Raw genomic sequence first — 17350 nt, 5'->3', positions numbered from 1 at the left:
GGAAGGTTAGCAATGAAAGGAAGGGGGCCACTGGTGTAGAGGAGTGTAGGACAGGAAGATGATATAGTGGAGCCCCCACAGGGCTGAGGCAGAAGGACATTTAGATTGACCAGGGGCAGTCAGAGAGATTGGAGCCATTCTGTAACTGGTGGGCTTGGAGATTTTGGGGAGGTTACAGCCATCCATTATAACAATGGAGACCTCAGTCAGGAAAAATGTATTGAGTTGCGCCGGGTGTGCGATTAACACAGAGGATAATAAGAGGAATGGAAGGGGGCAGTCATACAGAGATATTTGCAAAGGAGGATGGTGTGGGAGGTGGCTGATGGCGTGTGTCCTTACTGGCCATAAGGCTAACACCAGCACTATTTGGTGGAGTGTAATGAGAAAAGGTGCCAAAGTCAGCACGGTGAGCAGCCGAGGTAACATTGTTGTAGGGGGAGGTGCAGCTTTCAGTGACGGCATAACAGAGATTGTGTGCTCTTATGTGTCAAACACTAGGATTATGTCTGCCTTCTAACATCTTTGACTAAATAAATCCTTGATCAAAACACTTTCATAATCCTAGATTCACTTGACAAACCTCATAGGCTTCACCTAGCTTCCCGCTCAGACCATGACACTCACCGAGAGGAAATCAACAACCTCGGCAACAGAATGGAAATTCTCCATGGGTTCAATGTGTAGGTGGAGAAACTGGGAGATCACCTGGTGGCCGGGGTCTCACGCTGATACACCAACCTCCTTCACTTCCTCCTACCAGTCTTCAATGGTTCCAACTCTTCCATCAGCCAGCCTTAGACTGGGCCCCTTCACTTCCCGATCCAGCGCCTATGTCTGGATGCGCCTCAGAGATCTTCTGTCTCTCAACGATCTTCAATGGTTCCATCTCTTCCTTCAGCCAGCCTTAGACTGGGACATTTCACTTCACAATCCAGTGCCCAAGTCAGGATGCCCCTTGGAGATCTTCTGGCTCTCACCAATCGTCAATGGTACCATCTCTTCCTTCAGCCAGCCTTAGGCTGGGCCCCTTCACTTCACGTTCCATTGCCCAAGTCTGGATGCGCCTTGGAGATCTTCTGTCTCTCACCAATCATCAATGGTTCCATCTCTTCCTTCAGCCCGCCTCACACAGGACCCCTTCATTTCACGATCCAGCGCCTAAGTCTGGATGCGCCTCAGAGATCATCTGTCTCTCAGCGATCTTCAATGGTTCCATCACTTCCTTCAGCCACCTTAGACTGGGACATTTCACTTCCTGATCCAGTGCCCATGTCTGGATGCCCCTTGGAGATCTTCTGTCCCTCACCAATCTTCCATAGTTCCATCTCTTCTTTCAGCCAGCCTTAGACTGGGTCCCTCCACTTCACAATCCAGTGCCCAAGTCTGCATGCGCCTTGAAGATCTTCGGTCTCTCAACGATCTTCAAGGGTTCCATCTCTTCCTTCGGCCAGCATCAGACTCCGCCCCTTCACTTCACGATTCAGCGCCCAAGTCTGGATGCGCCTTGGAAATCTTCTGTCTTTCACTGATCATCAATGGTTCCATTTCTTCCTTCAGCCAGCCTCAGACTGGGCATCCTCTCTTCATGATCCAGCGCCCAAGTCTGGATGCGCCTCAGAGATCTTCTGTCTCTCACCGATTTTCAATGGTTCAATCTCTTCCTTCAACCAACTTTAGACTGGGCCCCTTCAATTCACGATCCAGCGCCCAAGTCTGGATGCGCCCGAGAGATCTTCTGTCTCTCACCGATATTCAATGGTTCCATCTCTTTCTTCAGCCAGCCTTGCACTGGGCCCCTTCACTTCACGATCCAGTGCCCAAGTCAGGATGCCCCTTGGAGATCTTTTGTCTCTCACCAATCGTCAATGCTTCCATCTCTTCCTTTTGCCAGCCTTAGAGTGGGCCCCTTCACTTCAGGATCCAGCACCCAAGTCTGGATGTGCCTTGAAGATCTTCGGTCTCTCACCAATCTTCAATGGTTCCATCTCTTCCTTCCGCCAGCATCAGACTGGGCCCCTTCACTTCACAATCCAGCACCCAAGACAGGATGTGCCTTGAATATCGTCAGTCTCTCACAGATCTTCAATGGTTCCATATCTTCCTTTAGCCAGCATCAAACTGGGCCCCTTCACTTCACAATCCCACGCCCAAGTCTGGAAGTGCCTTGAAGATCTTTGGTCTGTCACCAATCTTCAATGGTTCCATCTTTTCCTTCCGCCAGCATCAGACTGGGCCCCTTCACTTCCCGATCCAGCGGCCAAGTCTGGATGCGCCTCAGAGACCTTCTGTCTCTCAACGATCTTCAATGGTTCCATCTCTTCCTTCAGCCAGCCTTAGACTGGACCCCTCCACTTCACGATCCAGCGCCCAAGTCTGGATGCGCCTTGAAGATCTTTGGTCTCTCACCGATCTTCAATGGTTCCATCTATTCCTTCAGCCAGCCTCATACTGGGCCTCTTCACTTCACGTTCCAGCGCCAAGGTCTGGATGTGCCTTGAAGATGTTCGGTATTTTACCGATCTTCAATGGTTCCATCTATTCCTTCAGCCAGCCTCAGACTGGGCCCCTTCAATTAACAATCCAGCGCCCAAGACTGGATGCACCTCAGAGATCTTCTGTCTCTCGACGATCTTCAATGGTTCCATCTCTTCCTTCAGCCAGCCTTAGACTGGGCCTCTTCAACTCATGATCCAGTGCCCAAGTCAGGATGCCCCTTGGAGATCTTTTGTCTCTCACCAATCGTCAATGGTTCCATCTCTTCCTTCAGCCAGCCTTAGGCTGGGCCCCTTCACTTCAAGATCCAGTGCTCAAGACTGGGTGCGCCTTGGAGATTTTCTGTCCCTCACCGATCATCAATGGTTCCATCTCTTTCTTCAGCCAGCCACACATAGGGCCCCTTCACTTCACGATCCATCACCCAAGTCTGGATGTGCCTTGAAGATCTTTGGTTTCTCACCGATGTTCAATGGTTCCATCTCTTCCTTCAGCCAGCATCAGACTAGACCCCTTCAATTAACAATCCAGCGCCCAAGTCTGTATGCGCCTCAGAGATCTCTGTCTCTCGCCGATCTTCAACGGTTCCATCTCTTCCTTCAGCCAGCCTTAGACTGGGCCCATTCACTTCATGTTCCAGTGCCAGGTCAAGATGCCCTTTGGAGATCTTCTGTCTCTCACCAATCTTCAATGGTTCCATCTCTTCCTTCAGCCAGCATTAGACTGCGCCACTTCACTTCCCGATCCAGTGCCCATGTCTGGATGCCCCTTGGAGATCTTCTGTCTCTCCCTGATCTTCAATGGTTCCATCTGTTCCTTCAGCCAGCATCAGACTGGGCCCCTTCACTTCACGATCCAGCGCCCATGTCTGGATGCTCCTTGAAGATCTTTGGTCTCTAACCAATCTTCAATGGTTCCATCTCTTCCTTCAGCCAGCCTCAGACTGGGCCCCTTAACTTCCTGATCCAGCCCCCAAGTCTGGATGCGCCTCAGAGATCTTCTGTCTCTCACCGATCTTCAATGGTTCCATCGCTTCCTTCACTCAGCCTCAGACTGGGCCCCTTCACTTCATGATCCAGCACCCAAGTCTGGATGTGCCTTGTAAGATCTTTGGTCTCTCGTTGATCTTCAATCGTTCCATCTCTTCCTTCAGCCAGCCTTAGACTGAGCCCCTTCAATTCACAATGCAGTGCCCAAGTCAGGAGGCCCCTTGGAGATCTTCTATCTCTCACCAATCGTCAATGTTTCCATCTCTTCCTTTAGCCAGCCTTAGAGTGGGCCCCTTCACTTCAGGATCCAGCTGGCCAAGTCTAGAGGCACCTTCGAGATCTTCTGTCTCTCAGCAATCTTCAATGGTTCCAACTCTTCCTTCAGCCATCCTTAGACTGGGCCCCTTCACTTCCCGATCCAGCGCCCAAGTCTGGATGCGCCTCAAAGATCTTCTGTCTCTCAGCGATCATCAATGGTTCCATCTCTTCCTTCAGCCAGCCTTAGACTGGGACATTTCACTTCACAATTCAGTGCCCAAGTCAGGATGCCCCTTGGAGATCTTCTGGCTCTGACCAATCGTCAATGGTTCCATCTCTTCCTTCAGCCAGCCTTAGGCTGGGCCCCTTCACTTCACGTTCCAGTGCCAAGTCTGGATGCACCTTGGAGATCTTCTGTCTCTCACCAATCATCAATGGTTCCATCTCTTCCTTCAGCCAGCCTCACACAGGCCCCTTCACTTCACAATCCAGCGCCCAAGTCTGGATGTGCCTTGAAGATCTTCTGTTTCTCACCGTTCTTCATTGGTTCCATCTCTTCCTTCAGCCAGCCTTAGACTGGGTCCCTCCACTTCACGATCCAGTGCCCAAGTCTGGATGCGCCTTAAAGATCTTCGTTCTCTCAACGATCTTCAATGGTTCCATCTCTTCCTTCGGCCAGCATCAGACTCGGCCCCTTCACTTCACGATTCAGCACCAAATTTGGATGTGCCTTAAAGATCTTCAGTCTCTCACTGATCTTCAATGGTTCCATCTCTTCCTTCAGCCATCCTCAGACTGGGCCCCTTCACTTCCTGATTTAGCGCCCAAGAATGAATGCGTCTCAGAGATCTTCTGTCTCACAACGATCTTCAATGGTTCCATCTCTTTCTTCAGCCAGCCTTAGATTGGGCCCCTTCACTTCAGGATCCAGCGCCCAAGTCTGGATGCGCCTTGGAGATCTTCTGTCTCTCACCAATCTTCAATGGTTCTAACTCTTCCTTCAGCAAGCCTTAGACTGGGCCCCTTCACTTCCCGATCCAGCACCCAAGTCTGGATTCCCCTTGGAGATCTTCTGTCTATCACTGATCTTCAATGGTTCCATTTCTTCCTTCAGCCAGCCTCAGACTGGGCCTCCTCTCTTCACGATCCAGCGCCCAAGTCTGGATGCGCCTCAGAGATCTTCTGCCTCTCACCGATCTTCAATAGTTCGATCTCTTCCTTCAGCCAGCCTTACACTTGGCCCCTTCAATTCACGATCCAGTGCCCAAGTCAGGATGCACCTTCGAGATCTTCTGTCTCTCACCAATCGTCAATGCTTCCATCTCTTCCTTCAGCCAGCCTTAGACTGGGCCCCTTCACTTCACGATCCAGTGCCCAAATCTGGATGCGCCTCAGAGATCTTCTGTCTCTCACTAATCTTCAATGGTTCCATCTCTTCCTTCAGCCAGCCTCATACTGGGCCTCTTCACTTCACGTTCCAGCGCCAAGGTCTGGATGTGCCTTGAAGATGTTCGGTATCTTACCGATCTTCAATGGTTCCATCTATTCCTTCAGCCAGCCACAGACTGGGCCCCTTCAATTAACAATCCAGCGCCCAAGACTGGATGCACCTCAGAGATCTTCTGTCTCTCGACGATCTTCAATGGTTCCATCTCTTCCTTCAGCCAGCCTTAGACTGGGCCTCTTCAACTCATGATCCAGTGCCCAAGTCAGGATGCCCCTTGGAGATCTTTTGTCTCTCACCAATTGTCAATGGTTCCATCTCTTCCTTTTGCAAGCCTTAGAGTGGGCCCCTTCACTTCAGGATCCAGCACCCAAGTCTGGATGTGCCTTGAAGATCTTCGGTCTCTCACCAATCTTCAATGGTTCCATCTCTTCCTTCCGCCAGCATCAGACTGGGCCCCTTCACTTCACAATCCAGCACCCAAGACGGGATGTGCCTTGAAGATCCTCAGTCTCTCACAGATCTTCAATGGTTCCATATCTTCCTTCAGCCAGCATCAAACTGGGCCGCTTCACTTCACAATCCCACGCCCAAGTCTGGAAGTGCCTTGAAGATCTTTGGTCTCTCACCAATCTTCAATGGTTCCATCTCTTCCTTCCGCCAGCATCAGACTGGGCCCCTTCACTTCCCGATCCAGCGGCCAAGTCTGGATGCGCCTCAGAGACCTTCTGTCTCTCAACGATCTTCAATGGTTCCATCTCTTCCTTCAGCCAGCCTTAGACTGGACCCCTCCACTTCACGATCCAGCGCCCAAGTCTGGATGCGCCTTGAAGATCTTCGGTCTCTCACCGATCTTCAATGGTTCCATCTCTTCCTTCAGCCAGCCTCATACTGGGCCTCTTCACTTCACGTTCCAGCGCCAAGGTCTGGATGTGCCTTGAAGATGTTCGGTATCTTACCGATCTTCAATGGTTCCATCTATTCCTTCAGCCAGCCTCAGACTGGGCCCCTTCAATTAACAATCCAGCGCCCAAGACTGGATGCCCCTCAGAGATCTTCTGTCTCTCGACGATCTTCAATGGTTCCATCTCTTCCTTTAGCCAGCCTTAGACTGGGCCTATTCAACTCATGATCCAGTGCCCAAGTCAGGATGCCCCTTGGAGATCTTTTGTCTCTCACCAATCGTCAATGGTTCCATCTCTTCCTTCAGCCAGCCTTAGGCTGGGCCCCTTCACTTCAAGATCCAGTGCTCAAGTCTGGGTGCGCCTTGGAGATTTTCTGTCTCTCACTGATCATCAATGGTTCCATCTTTTTCTTCAGCCAGCCACACATAGGGCCCCTTCACTTCACGATCCAGCACCCAAGTCTGGATGTGCCTTGAAGATCTTTGGTTTCTCACCGATGTTCAATGGTTCCATCTCTTCTTTCAGCCAGCATCAGACTAGGCCCCTTCAATTAACAATCCAGCGCCCAAGTCTGTATGCGCCTCAGAGATCTCTGTCTCTCGCCGATCTTCAACGGTTCCATCTCTTCCTTCAGCCAGCCTTAGACTGGGCCCATTCACTTCATGATCCAGTGCCAGGTCAGGATGCCCCTTGGAGATCTTCTGTCTCTCACCAATCTTCAATGGTTCCATCTCTTCCTTCAGCCAGCATTAGACTGCGCCACTTCACTTCCCGATCCAGTGCCCATGTCTGGATGCCCGTTGGAGATCTTCTGTCTCTCCCTGATCTTCAATAGTTCCATCTGTTCCTTCAGCCAGCATCAGACTGGGCCCCTTCACTTCACGATCCAGCGCCCAAGTCTGGATGCTCCTTGAAGATCTTTGGTCTCTAACCAATCTTCAATGGTTCCATCTCTTCCTTCAGCCAGCCTCAGACTGGGCCCCTTAACTTCCTGATCCAGCGCCCAAGTCTGGATGTGCCTCAGAGATCTTCTGTCTCTCACCGATCTTCAATGGTTCCATCGCTTCCTTCACTCAGCCTCAGACTGGGCCCCTTCACTTCATGATCCAGCACCCAAGTCTGGATCTTGTAAGATCTTTGGTCTCTCGTTGATCTTCAATCATTCCATCTCTTCCTTCAGCCAGCCTTAGACTGAGCCCCTTCACTTCACAATGCAGTGCCCAAGTCAGGAGGCCCCTTGGAGATCTTCTATCTCTCACCAATCGTCAATGGTTCCATCTCTTCCTTTAGCCAGCCTTAGAGTGGGCCCCTTCACTTCAGGATCCAGCTGGCCAAGTCTAGAGGCACCTTCGAGATCTTCTGTCCCTCAGCAATCTTCAATGGTTCCAACTCTTCCTTCAGCCATCCTTAGACTGGGCCCCTTCACTTCCCGATCCAGCGCCCAAGTCTGGATGCGCCTCAAAGATCTTCTGTCTCTCAGCGATCATCAATGGTTCCATCTCTTCCTTTAGCCAGCCTTAGACTGGGACATTTCACTTCACAATTCAGTGCCCAAGTCAGGATGCCCCTTGGAGATCTTCTGGCTCTCACCAATCGTCAATGGTTCCATCTCTTCCTTCAGCCAGCCTTAGGCTGGGCCCCTTCACTTCACGTTCCAGTGCCAAGTCTGGATGCACCTTGGAGATCTTCTGTCTCTCACCAATCATCATTGGTTCCATCTCTTTCTTCAGCCAGCCTTAGACTGGGCCCCTTCACTTCCTGATGCAGTGCCCATGGCTGGATTCCCCTTGGAGATCTTCTGTCCCTCACCAATCTTCCATAGTTCCATCTCTTCCTTCAGCCAGCCTTAGACTGGGTCCCTCCACTTCACGATCCAGTGCCCAAGTCTGGATGCGCCTTGAAGATCTTCGGTCTCTCACTGATCATCAATGGTTCCAACTCTTCCTTTAGCCAGCCTCAGACTGGGCCCCTTCACTTCCCGATTTAGCGCCCAAGAATGGATGCGTCTCAGAGATCTTCTGTCTCACAACGATCTTCAATGGTTCCATCTCTTCCTTCAGCCAGCCTTAGATTGGGCCCCTTCACTTCAGGATCCAGCGCCCAAGTCTGGATGCGCCTTGGAGATCTTCTGTCTCTCACCAATCTTCAATGGTTCTAACTCTTCCTTCAGCAAGCCTTAGACTGGGCCCCTTCACTTCCCGATCCAGCACCCAAGTCTGGATTCCCCTTGGAGATCTTCTGTCTATCACTGATCTTCAATGGTTCCATTTCTTCCTTCAGCCAGCCTCAGACTGGGCCTCCTCTCTTCACGATCCAGCGCCCAAGTCTGGATGCGCCTCAGAGATCTTCTGCCTCTCACTGATCTTCAATAGTTCGATCTCTTCCTTCAGCCAGCCTTACACTTGGCCCCTTCAATTTACGATCCAGTGCCCAAGTCAGGATGCACCTTCGAGATCTTCTGTCTCTCACCAATCGTCAATGCTTCCATCTCTTCCTTCAGCCAGCCTTAGACTGGGCCCCTACAGTTCAAGATCCAGGGCCCAAGTCAGGATGTTCCTTGGAGATCTTCTGTCGCTCACCAATCATCAATGTTTCCAACTCTTCCTTTAGCCAGCCTCAGAGTGGGCCCCTTCACTTCACGATCCAGCGCTCAAGTCTGGATGCGCCTTGGAGATCTTCTGTCTCTCACCAATCTTCAATGGTTCTAATTCTTCCTTCACTCATCCTTATACTGGGCCCCTTCACTTCCCGATCCAGCGCCGAAGTCTGGATGCCCCTTGGAGATCTTCTGTCTCTCACCGATCTTCAATGGTTCCATCTCTTCCTTCAGCCAGCCTTAGGCTCGGCCCCTTCACTCCATGATCCAGCGCCCAAGTCTGGATGCGCCTTAGAGATCTTCTGTCTCTCATCGATCATCAATGGTTCCATCTCTTCCTTCAGCCAGCCTCAGACGGGACCCCTTCACTTCACGATCCAGCACCCAAGTCTGGATGCACCTTGAAGATCTTGGGTTTCTCACTGATTTTCAATGGTTCCATCTCTTCCTTCAGCCAGCCTTAGACTGTGCCCCTTCACTTCCCGATTCAGTACCCAAGTCTGGATGCCCCTTGGAGATCTTCTGTCTCTCATCGATCTTCATGGTCCCATCTCTTCCTTCAGCCAGCCTCAGACTGGGCCCCTTCACTTCAGGATCCAGCACCCAAGTCTGGATGTGCCTCAGAGATCTTCTGTCTCTCACCAATCTTCAATGGTTCCATTTCTTCCCTCAGCCAGCCTTGAACTGGGTCCCTTCACTTCACAATCCAGTGCCCAAGTCGGGATGCCCCTTGGAGATCTTCTCTCCCTCACCAATCGTCAATGGTTCCATCTCTTCCTTTAGCCAGCCTTAGAGTGGGCCCCTTCAATTCACAATCCAGCGGCCAAGTCTGGATGCGCCTTGGAGATCTTCTGTCTCTCACCAATGGTCTATGGTTCCATCTCTTCCTTTAGCCAGCCTTACACTGGTCTCCTTCACTTCCCGATCCAGCGCCCAAGTCTGGATGCCCCTTGTAGATCTTCTGTCCCTCACCAATCTTCAATGGTTCCATCTCTTCCTTCAGCCAGCCTTAGACTGGGCCCCTTCACTTCACGATCCAGTGCCCAACTCAGGGTGCCCCTTCGAGATCTTCTGTCTCTCACTGATCTTCAAGGGTTCCATCTCTTCCATCAGCCAGCCTTAGACTGGGCTCCTCCACTTCACGATTCAGTGCCCAAGTCTGGATGCACCTTGGAGATCTTTTGTCTCTCACTGATCTTCAATGGTTCCATCTTTTCCTTCAGCCAGCCTTAGACTGGGCCTCTCCACTTCACGATCCAGCGCCCAAGTCCGGATGCACCTTGAAGATCTTCTGTCTCTCACTGATCTTCAATGGTTCCATCTCTTCCTTCAGCCAGCCTTAGACTCGGCCTCTTCACTTCCCGATCCAGCGCCCAAGTCGGGATGCCCCTTGATGATATTCTGTCCCTCACTGATCTTCAATGGTTCCATCTTTTCCTTCAGCCATCCTTAGACTGGGCCCCTCCACTTCACGATCCAGCACCGGAGTCTGGATGCGCCTTGTAGATCTTCAATGGTTCCATTTGGCTGTGGGATCGACTGATCAGCAGATTACACCCGTCTAAGGCTTTCCCTAGAGGACGCCACACCTGACTCATGTCTACTTCTCTACTATCTATCTATGGTTGCTAGACATTGTAAATAGGATGATGGGATTGTGCCCCTCTCTGAGCCCAGGAACAGATAGAAGCCTACTAAAATGCCGCTGTCGCTGTCCACTAACCTACCACTTGATATATTTCTCAGGCTTTCGGTTTTGCTTAATGCTTAATGCGTTTCCTTTTTGCAACATTTTCAGGACTCCTGAAGCAGGTCGACGCTGGCGGAGCCCAGTTCATCTCTGGTGCAAATATGAATGATGACATTTTCTGCCTGGGCAACAGTGCGACGGTCTCGGTGAAGGATGGCTCGGCACTGCCTTGGGTCAATATTGAAGGGAAGCTGAAGTACTACAGTTGTGGCCCTCTGGGCTGCTGGGGAGTCAACTCTGCTGACGACATCTATTACCGGTTCGGAAGCACACCAAGCTCTTGCCAAGGCTCCAGCTGGCAGCAAGTAGAAGGAAAGCTCTCCATGATTGAAGTTGGCAGTGACTGCTCCGTGTATGGTGTGAACAGCTTAGGGGACATGTACAGAAGGTAAAGTAAAGGTTAAGGCACAAATAATTGTACATGGAAGCCCTGATGGGCACTAGACTTGTGCTAGATCAGGCAGTCAGCAATGCTGTGGGAGAGAGGTCTTTAGAGGTCTGGCCAATAGATGGTGCTTGAAGCTGGATCTTAAAATGTGGGGGTGGGCTTAAGTGCCTGGGGAGTTCCCGGGGGGCTAGTGCCCATCTGGCCTAGTCTTCATGAGCCTGCAGGGCTCTTTTGGATCATAAAGTGGGGGAACTGCGAGACTCCTCCCCCATGTGAGGTCATCCAGTGCTCTCCCTCCTAACATGGCCGGCAGTTTATTTGTCTACCTGCATTGCACAGTACATTGTGAATTTGTAACCCAAGGTCACCATCTTTTCATTCTTTTCAGAAATGGGATCAGTGCTTCAAACCCTCTTGGATCCTCCTGGAGTCAGGTGACTTTCGGAGGGCGAAAGTTCAAGCACGTATCCCAGGACCTGGGGAAGCTCTGGGTCATCACCACTGATCAGGCCATCTTCAAGTGCCAACTTTAAATCAGATGCACGAAGAAAGATATCTGCCCTCTCTCATCAGAAGAACGCAGTATACCCTCTCTCATCAGAAGAACGCACTCTGCTCTCTCTCATCAGAAGAACACACTCTGTCCTCTCTCATTAGAAGAACGTACTCTGCCCTCTCTCATCAGAAGAACGCACTCTGCTCTCTCTCAGCAGAAGAACGCACTCTACCCTCTCTCATCAGAAGAACGCACTCTGCTGTCTCTCATCAGAAGAACACACTCTGCCCTCTCTCATTAGAAGAACACACTCTGCCCTATCTCATCAGAACACACTCTGCTCTCTCTCATCAGAAGAAAGCACTCTGCCCTCTCTCTGCCCTCTCTCATCAGAAGAAGGCACTCTGCCCTCCCTCAGAGGAATGCAGTCTGCCCTCATCAGAAGAACGCACTCTGCCCTCTCTCATCAGAATAACGTACTCTGCCCTCTCTCTGCCTCATTCATCAGAACACACTCTACCCGCTTTCATCAGAAGAGCACACTCTGCCCTCTCTCATCAGAAGAATGCATTCTGCCCACTCTGATCAGAAGACGGTATTCTGCCCTCTCTCATCAGAAGAACGCACTCTGCCCTCTCTCATCAGAAGAACGCATTCTGCCCTCTCTCAGCAGAAGACGGTATTCTGCCCTCTCTCATCAGAAGAACACACTCTGCCCTCTCTCATCAGAAGAATGCATTCTGCCCACTCTCATCAGAAGACGGTATTCTGCCCTCTCTCATCAGAAGAACGCATTCTGCCCTCTCTCATCAGAAGACGGTATTCTGCCCTCTCTCATCAGAAGAACGCACTCTGCCCTCTCTCATCAGAAGAACGCATTCTGCCCTCCCTCATCAGAAGACACTCTGCCCTCTCTCATCAGAAGAAGGCACTCTGTTCTATCACATTAGAAGACATTGATCTCCTCTCTCTGTATTTTCATATCTCACCCCCTACTTCTCTCTCTACATCCTTCACTCTCAAAATGTCACACCCTCATGCAATCCAATCCCCTGCCATGCTTGCCTCTTCCTCTGTCACATGCCCCCGCTTGCAATCACATTTTCTTTCTGCATCTACCTATTCAATGGTCGTTCTTTTCCAGTGCAAGCAGGTGCCACATGGAATAAGCTGCCCACGGAGCTGAGGATGATTCCAGAAAACGTCTGAAAATGGTGTAACCTTTCCTTACAGACCTGTCTGCTCCCAGAAATCTTTTGCACCCTGATGCCTGTGGGCTCTCACGCATTATGAGAAGATAAATAAAATACTAGTAGTTTATTTAGTTTCTGGCTTATATTCTGTTTTTATGGATCTCAAAACAAAACATTTGCTCAAAAAATCTGAAATAAAAATCTACTTGAATGCATTTGCAGCCATTCTTTTTTCTCAAATGTGCAGGCGCGCGTGCCCCACTTTCCACCGGATCTAATGTGCAGGCGCGCGTGCCCCACTTTCCACCGGATCTAATGTGCAGGCGCGGGTGCCCCACTTTCCACCAGATCCAAAGTGCAGGCGCGCGTGCCCCACTTTCCACCGGATCTAATGTGCAGGCACTCGTGCCCCACTTTCCACCAGATCCAAAGTGCAGGCACGCGTGCCACTCTTTCCACCGGATCCAATGGTCAGGCGCGCATGCCACAGTTTCCACTGGAGCCAATGTGCAGGCACGCATGCCCCGTTTTCCACCGGATTCAATGTGCAGGTGCACGTGCCCCACTTTCCACCAGATGCAAAGTGCAGGCGCGCGTGCCCCGCTTTCCACCGGATGCAATGTGCAGCCTTGCGTGCCCTACCTTCCACCGGATCCAATGTGCAGGCACGCGTGCCACGCTTTCCCCTGGATACAATGTGCAGGCACGCGTACCCCGCTTTCCACCGGATCCAATGTGCAGGCGCGCGTGCCCCACTTTCCAATGGATCCAATGTGCAGGCACGCGTGCCCCGCTTTCCACCGGATCCAATGTGCAGGCACGCGTGCCCCACTTTCCACCGGATCCAATGTGCAGGCACGCGTGCCCCACTTTCCACCAGATGCAATGTGCAGGCGCGCGTGCCCCGCTTTCCACCGGATGCAATGTGCAACCTTGCGTGCCCTACCTTCCACCGGATCCAATGTGCAGGCACGCGTGCCACGCCTTCCCCTGGATACAATGTGCAGGCACGCGTACCCCGCTTTCCACCAGATGCAATGTGCAGCCGCACATACCCCGCTTTCTATCGGATCTTGAGCAGAATACACCCTGCAGACGTTGCCTAAAGAATATTTCCGCCATGTTTAACTATCCCTTACATAGCCCTCAGTCTGAGAGATCAGCACATATTGACCTGTAAATCACTATTCTTTTTAAAAATGTTTTTATTCTGTTTATAGTTTGTCAAAACCTTTACACAGTTAATCACATAAAACAGATCAAATTCATCGGTACAAAGACAAATCTATACATACATGCACACAGCTCTTCACACCATGGAATAGAGTCCATAACATACAATAGTAGCACTAATGGTGAAAGACATGATAAATAAGACGCAATAGAAAAGGAATAGAAAGTAGTGGTAGAACCATTATACATACTCCTTGACATACACATTTCCCCCAACATCTCATGGATTCTAATTAGGACGCAAACCAGACCTATGATGAGAGCAGTTGAGTTCCCGCTCAATATCCTCCCCCAAAAACAGGATGGGTAAGGCCCTTATGTCCCTTTACAAAGCTATTAAAGTTTGAGATTCTCAGAGAGGAGGTCATTGGACAAGCAATCAAGAGATCTTTCAAACCACACATGGGGCCCCATCTCTGGAGCACGCATCTGGGGCCCCATATCTGGAGCACGCCTATGGGGCCCCGTCTCTGGAGCAAGCCTAATGGGTAAAGTCTAAACCTAAGAAAACATGACAATAGAAAGAGTCAGGAAATTGCACAAGATTGCTTGGTAGGTTCCAGAGGGTCTGTGCAGTGTTTCGTACGTAGCGTAACTTGCACTGGAATCCTGATCATGGTGCCATTCTCCCAGCCTGATAGACTTATATGTACTTGCTGCATTATCAAGCAAATTCTTGATCAGGGAGTCATGTAAGGGTTTGAATGGTGTAATTACCAACGCTTGATTTAAGTGCCCATATTATGAGTCTGCAAGAGGATCAGAATTTTGTGATAGAGCTTTTGTTTTGCCCATATGGCACCTTCAAGATAAGATATCCAACTTGTGACGTAACACAGAATAAGGTAAGGCTGCACAGAGTCCAACATTTCTTTCCAGAACATACCCTCATTTGTTTTCAACTTCCTCCATTCAAAATTATAAATTTCCCGACCATATAAAATTGGTGGGAGAACCTTACCAGTATAAAATTTCCATATCGATGTAACATTTTTCATATTTGAGCAAAAAGGGGAGCGAGCTTAGTTTTTACTCTAACACAAATGATCATGTAATTTGTTCTATCGTCGATTATGATCGATGCAAAGATTTAATCAGGCACAAGTCACAGCTAGGACCTAATGGTTCCTTTCTCTCAAAATAACATTAATCTTGGATATTCTAGTCTAGCATATTTGCATTGCCCTACTATGCAAGCTTGACCTCCACCTAAACACCTAAAGACAGAAGATATAATTAAGATAAGGCTGCACACGTTAACCAAATGATATCTCCCCAAACACGACTGTTCACCCCAGACAATGTTTTTAGACAAGTACGATCTATGAAAATCCCGTCAAAGCAGGTTCTCCCCTGCTCATCCAGAACCATTAAGGACCACTTTCACACCCTTGCTCCAGCCTTGGCCGATTTCTGCAATCACTCCTTTGTCACTGGAACCTTCCCCTCCCCCTTAAGCACTGCCTTGTGCACCCCCTTCTTAAGAAACCCTTTGTCTATCCTTCCTCTCTGGCTAACTATCGCCCAATCCCCATCACTCCTTTCCTGGGCAAACTACTGGAAGAACTGGCCATCCCCCAGCTTAATCTGCATACTGAATCTGTTGCTTGTCTCCACGACCACCAGTCTGGCTTGAGAGCTGCCAGGAGCATGGAATCTGCTCTCCTGAACACCTGTGAAGACTTACTCTCTAATCTTGACTCTAATCTCCCTTCTGTCCTCATTCTCCTAGATCTATCCTCTGCTTTTGACATGGTCAACCATGCCATCCTGCTCAGCCACCTCTGTGACAAACTGGGTATCATTGGTCAGGCCCTGGCCTGGTTGATCTCCTTTCTCACTGACCGACTTTCCCAGGTCCAACTGGGGTCTTTTCTCTCTTCTATCTCTCTCTCTACTTGTGGTGTTCCCCAGGGGTCTAACCTTTCTCCCAGGCTTTTCAACCACACCTGGTTCCTCTGGGCCATTACATCTCTACATTCTGTTCTAACTTTCAGTGTTATGCGAATGACACCCAGCTCTCCTCCAGGCACCCCTCAGCCACGTCTGCTCCTTCTCTCATACCAGACTGTCTGTGCGCAATTCAGGCATGGTGTTCTGCCAATGATCTCTGCCTTAATGCCAGTAAGACAGAGATCCTCCTCGTTGGGACACCTGCTCCCTCCTTTCTTCTCTCACTCTGGCCACCCACCGTGGGCCCTCTTCCTGCTCTTTCCTGTGAGGCTAAGAATCTTGGTGACATCTTCAACTCCACCCTCTCCTTCTCTCCTCTCATCTCTGACATCTCTAAGAAGTCACCCTTTCAGCTACACCTTCTGAGAGGTGTTCTGCCTTTTCTCACTTTCCCCCAGAAGCACACTGTCTCTAGAGCCATGGTCCTATCCAAGCTGGACGATTGTAACAGCCTCTTTCTAGATCTGCCTGTCTCTACTCATAGACCTTTACAACCCATCCAGAACAGGACTGCAAGACTTGTCCTTGGCATCAAGCCCAGGGATTGTATCTCTGCAGCTCTGAATTCTCTGCAGTGGCTCTCTGTGGCTGCAAGGATCAAATTGTGGACACTTTGCATCATCCACAAGGCTTTCTGGGGCCTGGGACCGCACTACCTCAAACGTTCTCTTCCTAAACGTCTTCCTTGTCGAGCTGTCTGCTCATCCACCTCCACTTCTCTGAGGTTCAGATGCTTTTCCAAGCACAGAATGGGGGGCAGATCTCCTTCCATGAGCTGGGGCCTCCCTCTGCAGCAGTCTCCCTGCCTCTCTCAAACTTAAACAGAACCATCTCTGGTTCCGGAAGCAACTCAAGACCTTCCTACTCACTTCCACTTTCTCTCTTCCTCTCCCCTGCTAATGTCCCTGATAGCTCTTCATACTGGTAATCTGGCCACCCCTGAACTCAGGCCCAGGCTCCTACATTTCCAATTGCCCTTGCCCTTGCACTGCCTCCGGGCTCATATATGTGACCCTACAGTCTCTTCTCTTGGCACTTAAGAGCCACCCTCTGGCAGCACTTATTGAGTTGCCTGCACTTCTACTCGCCCCCTCCCCCTCTTGGCACTTCTCCCCTCCCTCTTCCGCACACTTGCACGATCTGAATGACACACGACCTAATAAGATTGTTGGTTTTCCGCCTTCTGTTTCTCCCTCCTTGTCTTGTCACACCTAGAAACACTTGTGTACAGGCACGTTTTAAATGACTTATCATATCATATCAAATGCAACAGTGAGGTCAACTGATGCTATAAAAAGGGGTCATTGATCCTTGCCCTGTGCCTGTTCCTGCAATTAGTTTAGGATCAAACCATTGAGAGTGGAGCCCATAGTTTTCTATATGCAGTCTGGAGAATGCTAGATCGCCCTTTAGACCTCACCCACTTGGTCAGGACCTTCAAAAGTAAAAAATCTAACATTTTGCATTGTGGAGGACGAATCCAAGAGGGCTATAGGGCAGTAGTTATTAGGATTTTGTAAATTGCCTTTTTTAAATATTGGTACGATATAGGGCATTCTCCATGACCTGGGGACTAATATCCGGCAGAGGGACTTCCCAGGACCTCCCTTGTTTTTTGCATGTTTTCAGAGTTCACATTCATAATAGCC

At 50.1% G+C, this 17350-nt stretch overlaps 1 protein-coding gene across 2 annotated transcripts in view; it reads left to right on the top strand.

The window, feature by feature from the left end:
• LOC138498154 (fish-egg lectin-like) overlaps positions 1-12730 on the top strand; it is a 359483-nt gene extending 346753 nt beyond the window's left edge. For both annotated transcript variants that reach the window (XM_069622034.1, XM_069622032.1), the window contains exons 3-4: positions 10487-10826; positions 11215-12730. In XM_069622034.1, coding sequence (XP_069478135.1) covers positions 10487-10826; positions 11215-11359 — 485 coding nt within the window. In that variant the 3' untranslated portion in view covers positions 11360-12730. The remainder of the gene's footprint in view (positions 1-10486; positions 10827-11214) is intronic.
• Positions 12731-17350: the final 4620 nt, after the last annotated feature.

This window comes from Ambystoma mexicanum, chromosome 5q (genome assembly GCF_040938575.1).
Source record: "Ambystoma mexicanum isolate Mex_15411 chromosome 5q, UKY_AmexF1_1, whole genome shotgun sequence".
Taxonomy (NCBI): Eukaryota; Metazoa; Chordata; class Amphibia; order Caudata; family Ambystomatidae; genus Ambystoma; species Ambystoma mexicanum.
This window is presented reverse-complemented; position numbering and strand designations above follow the sequence as displayed.